The sequence below is a fragment of the Tinamus guttatus genome, unplaced genomic scaffold, assembly GCF_059628265.1.
Source record: "Tinamus guttatus ecotype Peru unplaced genomic scaffold, ASM5962826v1 Tinamus_guttatus_pri_ptg000004l, whole genome shotgun sequence".
Lineage (NCBI taxonomy): Eukaryota > Metazoa > Chordata > Aves > Tinamiformes > Tinamidae > Tinamus > Tinamus guttatus.
The window spans coordinates 14,660,543-14,670,640 of NW_028288538.1; the positions used below are offsets into that span (position 1 = coordinate 14,660,543).

Sequence of the window (10,098 nt, forward strand, 5' to 3'; positions counted from 1 at the left end):
GGTGATCCTGTCTGCACCTGTGACTTCCGGGTGTTAACAGTCATCATAACTGTCTGTTTCATGTTTAGTGGTGTCAGCAATGATAAAATTTCCAGTATTTAAAGATGAATCTCTGTATCGCATTGGACCAAACTTCACTAGGTATAGGTAATAGCCCATAGGCTTCTAAAAATAGAAGAAAAATAGCTCTGATCATAATGATCCCCTTAGAAGGGATGTCTTGTTCAACAGAATTTTACAGGTGTGTATATATAAGTACATGCTAGTGTCGGTATTCTGTTTTTTGCCATGGTACAAATTAACTACATAATTAAAAGGTTGTACTATTGTATCTAACATAAATGTAACAAAACATAGATAATTTGCCAGAATGGATGAAATGTAATTGGAAGATGGATGATATATAAGTATCCAGTAGATAAAAAACTGGACAAAATGTGTTCTTGTACCTTGTACAGGACTGGAAAATTCTGATGGCTGTTGACAGTTGTTGATTATTTTTATTTGCAGTTAACTCTGTGTCTGAGCCTCCTCCACCTCAGAATAAACCAGCAGTTTTCAGATCCTCTCGAGAGGACACCGTGCAGTCGACTTTTTACCCTCAGAAAAGCTTCCCTGACAAAGGCCCCATTAACGGAACTGAGCAGATCCAGAAAACGGTCACTCCTTCTTACAACCGCTTTACAACCAAACCTTACACGAGCGCTGCCAGGCCGTTTGAGCGCAAATTTGAAAGTCCTAAATTCAACCACAATCTCTTGCCAAATGAAGCTCAACATAAACCAGAGCTGCCATCCAAATCTCCAAATTCTCCTCAGCCGATTTTGAAAGCACACGGCTCGTCGCAGCCTCCCGAGTTTGACAGTGGAATGGACACCTTCACTGTACAGGCTGACAAGCCTAAATATCAACCAAATAACGTTAATGCTGTGCCTAAAGCCATTCCTGTAAGGTAAGCATCGTGGCACTTGGCATTGTTTTGTTTCCATTAGTACGTCTTTAAAATAGCTCATCAGTGAAACCGCATCTAGGAATCCACCAGTTTCTTCGTTCCTCTGCTTCTAACTTTTGTTTATGAAGGCTCGTAAGCCAAGATACTTGAAAGATTTCTGCTGTGATTCTAAAATTCTGAGAAAGAGCAGCTGGTTAAGTATTTAAGGTGTGAGTCTTTACCCTCATATGTCCCTGTACCACCTTGCATCTGACTTCTTATCTTTTAAAAAGTGGCATGATTCTTATTTTTCATACTTATTCTGGTAGTTATAAATCATTGTCCTTTTTATTTGTCTCTAGAAGATGCAGTTAATATCTAATGATAGTTGTTGCACTGGATCATACAAATTGTTCTTAGAGACAATTCTCAGTTCATTTGTGTGGGGGACATGTCAAAAATATGACACCAAACAGTAACTGCTTAAGAGTAACTTGCATTTACCTAGTGTTCTTGTGCAGTCAGAATTAAAATATTTCAACAATAACCCATAGTAATAGGGTTTTAGACTCTTTACTGACTTGTTTTGATTCTTAATATTTGCAAAATAGTGTTTCAGTAATCTTTGTGATGCTGAAATAGTCATAATACACAAACTAGGCTTGGAATCCTGCTTGCTCCTTCCATGATGCAGGAATATAGTACAAGGATGAATCCTATTTGCTCTAAACAGGTGAGGAATGTTTTGATCCTGTATGGTTGCAGGCTACTAGAAATTATTACTTTAAATTGTTGGTTTCTTCATGATGTCTACTTGTGAAACTGATCTGAAATCTAATCAAATTAGCCATTTGTTGATTTATTTCTCCGTAGCTATATCATAGCATCCTGGAAGAAAAAAAGTGAAAATGTTCTCTTCTTAAAGTAGAACTTGAGTGGTTCATATTAAAAATTGCCTTGAATTGGTGCTAGCATACTGTACACAGTGCACTGGTAAAATAAGTTATGTTAAAGTATATCACTGACTTTCACAAAGAAAATATTGGTAAGACTGCTAGGCTTTAACCTCTGTCTTACGTTCAGCCCTTCAGCACTCGAGGATGAAGAAGAGGAAGATGGACACACTGTTGTAGCCACAGCAAGAGGTGTGTTTAACAGCAATGGTGGTGTATTGAGCTCCATTGAGACTGGAGTTAGTATTATTATACCACAAGGAGCCATTCCAGAGGGAATAGAGCAAGAAATATATTTCAAAGTCTGCAGAGATAACAGTATACTTCCACCTTTGGACAAGGAGAAAGGTAAGAGCTGCTGCTGTAGCTTACTATATTATTTAGCATTACTATCACTTATGTTTAGAGGAAAACATAGTCTTGTCCACATCTCACCGATGAATAGTGGAAAGGAAATGGTGTTCTGCTCAATACTGAAAATTGCAAGCAAGATGGAAGGGTGTTTGGTTGTGTGTATTTGGTTGTGTTTATTTGGTGGTGGTTTGTTTTTCTAAGAAACATTGAAACTAGTTTCAGGGATAACTTTCTGGGCATTAGGACCACAAGAAATATAATAATAAATATATAATATTTGTATGTAATATATGTAAAATATCATTAAAAACTAATTTGACTTGAATCAAATATCCAATTAAGTCTGGAATTTATTTCAACACTTCAGAATGTTTTTTTAGCTCTGTAATGAATGTAAGTTAGTAATAATCTGAACCTGTTTCAGGAAGAATAGGTAACTTGTGTTTTTTCTTTCCATTAACTGTAGGTGAAACACTTCTTAGCCCCTTGGTAATGTGCGGGCCCCATGGACTAAAATTCCTGAAGCCAGTGGAGCTGCGCCTGCCACACTGTGCGTCTATGACCCCTGATGGTTGGTCTTTTGCTCTAAAATCCTCCGACTCCTCGTCGGGTATGCTGTCCTCCCTCTGTCCTTTTGGGGCTTTTGGGTGCTATCGAATAATTTAAGTTCATTTGGCTAAAGGTGATGCTGTGTAATATAAAGAACTCAATCATTGTATTTGTGTCAAACTCTCCCATCTCACTTTCATCACAAATGTCTTTTCTTACATTTAATCATGGTGCAAATTCATAGCTAAAACCATGACTGACAGCAGAAAAACAGAGTAATATCTTTATCAGTAGTCTATTAAATATTACCGTATTTTTCTATTTTCTCCTTTCTTGAGGACTGCTACAGCTGAATACACTTGAAATGATAGTCGCACTAAAACTTGAGAGGAAATGATTATGTACCTCTGATTGGCCTTTGTAACATAACTGTTGTTTGTCTGTTGCTTAATTAACCATATAGGACTCTGGCAAGTCTTAACAATTTGCATGCTCATAAATCATGATTTAACACTTGTTAACTGTTTCCATGTGTGCAAGTTGATGCTAACAATTGGATCATTTAAGAAAATTATAGTGTTTAGTTTAACAACAAAAAAAATATCCTAATGTAGCTGGATTTTCCACAAGACTTTTCTTGCTTGCTTCTGCCTATTTTTTCCTCTACCGCCTTTTGCCCAGAAGTGTTGGGTTGATAGTAAAAGAGCAACTAGATTGCAATTTTATTTATCTGTCCATTTTTACCTCACTGTGGCTTTCTGGGAACAGGGGAAAAATGTGTTGGCCAAAATTGTCAATGATGGGCCTAAGTTAGAGATCCTGGGCAAGTTTCAAGCAATTTCATGAAATAGCTGTGAAGTTACAGAGATATCCGAAGGAATGTTTGCAAATTTGGGGAAAAAGTCTTAAGGTTTTATTCAGCTACCTTCAAAATTTATGGTGAAAAATTTATACCATTAACATGTACATATGATCTAAATGATGACTGAAAATGTACTTCTGTATACAGCATTTAAGCCACCGTGTATGCGTATCTTCTGTCACTAATGTATCTATCACCGTCAACACCAAAGCGCTGATGCTTTGAAAGAGTAAAGCATCAATCTCCTTGATGGAGATTCAATAACTTAGAGGTATTAATGGCAATAACTTTGTTGTTTTTATAAGCTATTATATGCATGTGTTGCATGCATCTATTTAACAAATGTGTATATACGTGACAGTGTTAGAACACCGACACAAAAACCATAGGGTCCTGAAAGCTATTACAACTATGTACAAAGATGAGACAGCACTTATTTTGTAACTCTAACACCTGTTCATGAACTTACTTGAAGTGAAGGGGGAGGATTCTAATCTTCTAAACAATACCTGGAGTTTCTGAGACCTTTTTCTCCCTATCCAAAGTGGTATGTGTGCAGTGCATGAGTGGGTGAGAGCAAGAGCGTGTATATTTAAACAGTAACACTTTATGTATTGTAAATATAACACCACATTCTGTTAATCTGAAATGGGATGTATATCATAACATTGCTCTTTTGAGACAAACTTTAAAATTAGGCAATTCTGTCTTATGATATGTAAGTAGACCATACTGTGTCTTAAATAAATAATTGTTTTCTCTCTTTTTAAATTAGTTGCTTATGGGACTCTGATTTTTCAGATGGCTTTATATTAACAGCCTATAGAATTCTGTTTTTTTACCGTCTTTACTGTCCTGCTCTGCCTCATCTTTTCCTAAACGTATTCATGTTCTGTCCTTAAAACGACATTCATTTGCACTTACTAACACCCCTTCTGCTACATGTAAGCCTGCTATCAACATACTATACTATTAAGCCCCCTCAAACTCTTCAGTGATTCTGGTGTTAAGATCAACTGGGGAAAAAAGTTGTTTTTAACGGACACACCTATTACAGTACGTTAGAACCAAATACTAGGTGGTCATTTTCTCAAAGCGTTTCTGTGTAATCATGGGAGAAACGTCCTCAACGGTCAGAGGTTGCACTGGCTGCCGTCTAATCCTCAGTGCCCTTATCTAGGAGGAAAGGTTGGGAAAATGCCTCCTATTGTGTCCCTTACGCACAATAAGGGCCTCGTTCTCCTAAACCCTTATTCTACCCTCCAGTTAATGCATTCTTCCTCATTGAGGTTCTTGTATCTACAAAAATGGATAATCTTCCAATATTACTAAGCTTCTTAACTGAAATTAGGTTTACCTGGCTACGGTAAACTTGCATTCTCTAAATGACACACAGGCCATTTCTACTTTTTGTTCCTACATTGGACGTTGCCATCAGTCCGTGCATTCTGTACTTCATTTTGTTTTCATAAGCTCAAGAAAACTATATGGAGTTTACATCCGTCTCATTTAATACGGAGGTCTTGGGTGTTTGCAGGCTGTAGGACTGGGTACTCTGCCACGTTGCGCGTTTGTCAAGACAGATCTGCTTTGGCTGATCTGTAACACCATTTATCTGGAGGGCTTTAAAGGATTTCAGTGCATTTTTCACTGTTATACCATAACAGCATGATAATACTCTTTTTATAGCAGCAGCATTTAATGAATTATTTATTTAAAGATGGGCAAATGAATACTACAAATGAAACCGTAGGTGACAGTCGAGTGTGCAGATGGGAATGTCACTCTTGTCTGATGAGATGGCACCTCGTTACTTGCCCCTTCTTACAGAGTGTTAGATAGGACCTTAATCCAGAGTGGATGAGATCTGCTATAGAAGTGCTCGGTCTAGCCCAGCAGATTAGAATCTCTGTTCCAAAGCTAATGATATTGTCAGGCTCCTGCACTAGTGCCCTGGGTATAAATGCAAAATAACAATTTCAATCCTCTCTATGCTAACTTTCATAGTACAGAGTAGAACTTCCCTGTATGTCATAGTGCCTTTTTACAACATAACTTCAGATCGACTCATCTGTCTTCAAAATCATTTAAAAACTTGAAAAGCATCTTACCCAGAGTAGCTTTTAAAATGTCTTAATGGTTTGTCCCTCTTTTGAAGAGCTGGCAAGTGCTTGATCTACTGTTAATATTTTTTTATGGAAAGCACTCTGTTGGTGCTGCAGAGTAAAACAATTTATACTTGCCAATTCTGCAACAGCTTTTTTTAAACAAATGTGTTCTATATTATATGAAAATTATGTTTTTTGGTTTTTTTGTTTTTTTTTTAAAAAAAGGTGATTTAGAATTTAAGAGGTCCTATCCAAAAACTTGGTTGTTTCAGGATGTACTCTGTTTGACAGCGGATACTAAACACCAGCATTGTGTTTTCCTCCCACAGGTGACCCCAAAACCTGGCAGAACAAGTCTCTTCCCGGGGATCCAAACTATCTTGTTGGAGCAAACTGTGTCTCAGTCCTAATTGACCACTTCTAAATATTAAGCTAGCTGACTGAGTAAATAATGTGAAACTGAGATGGACCTTACATATAAACTGAACCACTCTATCAAGTATTAACTGTTCTATAAGTGATAATGGATCTTAGTGTTTAAGCATCTTGCTTTAACTAACAGTTAAAGTACACTCTTTGAACCATGGTCACAATACATGCCACAAACAGGGAGTGTACAGTGGGAACAAGGTAGGGTTCTTGCAGGTTCTGTGTGCTTTGGTTTGTTGGTTGCTTTCTGTTTTTTTTTTTTTTTTTCCTTTTTTTTTTTTTTTTTTCTTAAGCACACTGCTAGTATTTCATTGTTAAAAAAGATTGCAAGTACCAATGGGATGATATACAGAGGAATTGAATTAGTTCATACTCCACTGGTGAAAACACAGAATTTGGCCTGCCTTTTTACTACTGTGTTTTGTAATGCACAAGACTGCATTTTGGTCTCTAGTTTTTAAGTGACTTTTGGTGTACATGTTCAATGAAATGGCAATCAACTCCGGCTAGCACAGTTTAGGTGTTTTCCTCTGCTGAGAGGCTAATGCAAACACATCTACTTGTGTATGGAAACATTGTCATGAATGAGGTTGGGTGGGGAAAAGCATGTGAGATGACTATGGTTCAGTTGCCTCTGTGGATTTGTAAATTAACCACACTATTACAGACCTATTAACCAGCAGGGATGCCTTACCCTCATGTTTTTAATAGTCTTAGCTCTCATAGATCTCTGTATTAAGTTTGTATGGCTTTTGTGCTTACCTAGATAATATATCATGAGAGATTGGGGAAAGGGGAGGGGGAAAAAAATTGTGAATTTGGTTTTGAGAACAAGTACTTTTGTGTTGATCAACCAGAAGAGAAACAGAAGAAAATGATGGTATGTTTTCTGCTATGCATTTGAAAATTTATAGATGTTAGACTGCTTGTATATAATGCGTGCATACCACTTTTGTTCTTGGTTTGTAAATTTAACTTTTATAAGCTTTACCTTTTTATATATATAAATATATATAAAAACAAACAAAGTTTCTTAAGGATATCTTTGTATTCTCATACCTTTTGAGCCTTGAACTTTGACATCTGCAGCAATAAAGCAGCATTTCTACATTATATGAACAAGGACACTTTTTAAAATGCACAAACTTGTTACATTTTTAAGTGCTGCATTTAAAGAATATAACTCGCAATTCTCTACTTTGATTAAATTCTTGAAAAGTATCCCTACTGTAATTTGTGATAAGGATGCTGTAATATGTGCCCTGAAATGTATTTTTTTACTAATAGACAATTTATTATGGCACATCGGCACTACTACTGTTTAGATAATACATCACTGCATTCTGTTAATGAATTTAGCTATTCAGGTGTGGCTGATTTTTTTTTCTTTGCAGTTATTAAAATTACACATTTCTAAATATACAGAATAAAACTGTTTTTAAAATAATAAAGGAGATTCCAGTACCTTATTGTTTCTGAAATGCCTTTATGTGATGACATGCCAAAACCAATTTTGATTTCCTGTGTGCGTAGGTAGTGGCTTAGCTGGGTTCTGCCATGTGTTCTTACAGAGCGCTCTGTGGAGCGGAACAGAACAGTCCCTATCAGGGTTCCTGAAATGAACTCCAGTTTGGATCTAGACAGTGTCTGTCTTCCAGGAATGTGCTGTGATCCCAGACCTGTGATGGCCTCCGTCTTCCTGCAAAGCGACACGTGCAATTTACCATTATCCCTGTATCTCATGGAGAAGATGCAGGGCTTTAAAACAGTTCTGAGGCGTAAAGCAGCATTCAAAACTTTCTTTTATTAACCTGTAATTGTATAATTTTTTGTGTCTTCTTGGAAACCAATGAAGAGTGTAAGTGTGCAGTGGATCTGTTGGAAATACTCAGTGTAAGTAGGAATCTTGTCCCTTGAAGCACTATGTGATGCTAGATGCCATTTTATTCCTACTCTGACAGATACTTCGGTAGTATTCTAGTATGTCCATATACATATAGTCTAGCTGTAAAATTTTAGAGTTATATTAGATCACATTATCAGGGCTGTTTGGCATACTTAGTGACTAGCTAGTAAGCTAATTTGATTTTGTAATATAATATTTAATACATTATAGAAAGGAGTGCTTAAATATTGCTGAAAAGCAATGCACAACCCTGGTGTTTCCTTTTTGCACTTTTAGTGATGAGCTCATGAGAGTTTTGCCTTTTAGGCATGGCTTATCCTGGAAGATGCATTCAGTAGTATTACTACCTCTACTTCTGATGGTTTATTTGAGCTCCAGGAGTAGGCAGAGAACTTGAAAGAAAATAACCTGTTCATCTCAGTGTAACTTTTTGTATTGGTTTCAGTTATATATTTGAATATATAGCAAAGATAACTTCAAAATGGCACACAAACCATCTTGTACAGAATTCTAATGCAGAAACTTGTGAATGTTCTCTCTAGTTCAGAGCTTAGTAAGGAGTATGTGAAACCCTACAAAAGGGATCAGGCAGAGGAATGCTGGTATGAAGCTCTGTGGATTATCTGCAACAGTGACATCTGTGACTGCAGCATCCAGTGTGTGACATACTCTAAGGTATAACTTCTAGTAAACCAGGCAGTCTCTGTTCTTCTAAAGACTTCAGGGATGCTGCTTCTTACTGCTAAGCAGTTTTGAATACAATTCTCTTTGTCTACTTATCGGTAAATGAGTAGGAGCGTTTATCCCAAGTGGCTAATTTAAACCACATCTGCCCTATCCTTCTTTTTAAAACCAACTACATTAATGTTAACATACGGCCATTGTCAATCTTTTTACTTAAAATTACTAATTTCATTATTTTAGAATAACAGGGTTCTTTAAATCTGTCCTCATAAGAGATGATCTCTACATACCTTTATATAGGTAGAGTCTGCAGGAGGTAAGTTTACATGCAATATATTTTCATTTTATTATGGTCTTCACCCTAACCTAAATTTTAGAAACTGCATCTCCTTCTATCTGTCTCACCTACAGACTAAATAGCTTCATCCCTGCAAACTGTACAGGGGAAATTTTAATACTGTCGTGTGCTTATTGCTAAGCAAATGTGTGGTTGTAGGTTCTGTTTATTTGGTCAGTGGTCAAAACACAGGGGTTCTTTTGGATGCAAAATTACTGTTCACCTATCTGGCTTAGAATCTTCATTCCTAAGGAGATAAGTGCTAATGACTATTTAACCACACAAACAAGGAGAGATGTAAATGTACGTTCAAATGTCCCAAGCCTGGGCTAGGTGAAACAAAGCAGCAAGGTTTAGGGTCAGGATCAAGATCCTCACTTGTAACCTAGGCTGGAAGAGATGGCAGAAACCAGGCAGGTGGAAAACAAAGGTATTAATAAGCATTTCTGTCAAATGTGTTCCTAGCATCCACATTGCTCCCAAGCACAGCATCCTCAGAAACCCCAGTAAGTGCTAGTGCCCTTTTGTTAGGGGTCCTCTGGTATCCAGCTCCAGCCATAGGAAACATCTATGGTGTAACGTGTTACTTCCTTATACTTGCAAAATCAAATGACTTGTGCATTATGATGCTGTGAGCAAGCATCTGAGAAGAAATATGCTTTATGTTAGTGAAATTGTGTGAAGCTGGCTGTTATGCATGCTCTTGCACGTGCGTGCACGCACATATGTAGACTTAATTTTCTTAAATTTTTCTGTTAGTTTGAATACAGTGGCAGCTACATTCAGGTCTATTCCAAAGAGTGGTTGTTTCAGGGTTTAATTAAGCTGTTGCTTGTTTTTGTTTTGATTTAGATCTCAGATTTGACAAAGGATGCTTTGGTTTGGTTAGTTGGAAGCAGTTATCTACCTTAATTAAGCTTGAAAGACTGGCTGATTATTTCAGATTGCTGTGAGGTAGGGTTTTAGTATGTGCACCTATCCATCA

At 37.0% G+C, this 10,098-nt stretch overlaps 1 protein-coding gene across 9 annotated transcripts in view; it reads left to right on the forward strand.

The window, feature by feature from the left end:
* Positions 1–7,637, forward strand: part of TJP1 (tight junction protein 1) — a 183,871-nt gene extending 176,234 nt beyond the window's left edge. For 5 of the 9 annotated variants that reach the window (XM_088519926.1, XM_088519887.1, XM_088519897.1 and 2 more), the window contains 4 exons: positions 511–952; positions 2,015–2,232; positions 2,705–2,848; positions 6,087–7,637. In XM_088519926.1, coding sequence (XP_088376052.1) covers positions 511–952; positions 2,015–2,232; positions 2,705–2,848; positions 6,087–6,181 — 899 coding nt within the window. In that variant the 3' untranslated portion in view covers positions 6,182–7,637. The remainder of the gene's footprint in view (positions 1–510; positions 953–2,014; positions 2,233–2,704; positions 2,849–6,086) is intronic. The other 4 variants (XM_088519901.1, XM_088519938.1, XM_088519908.1 and 1 more) reach the window with 2 other exon arrangements.
* The last annotated feature ends 2,461 nt before the right edge of the window (positions 7,638–10,098 follow it).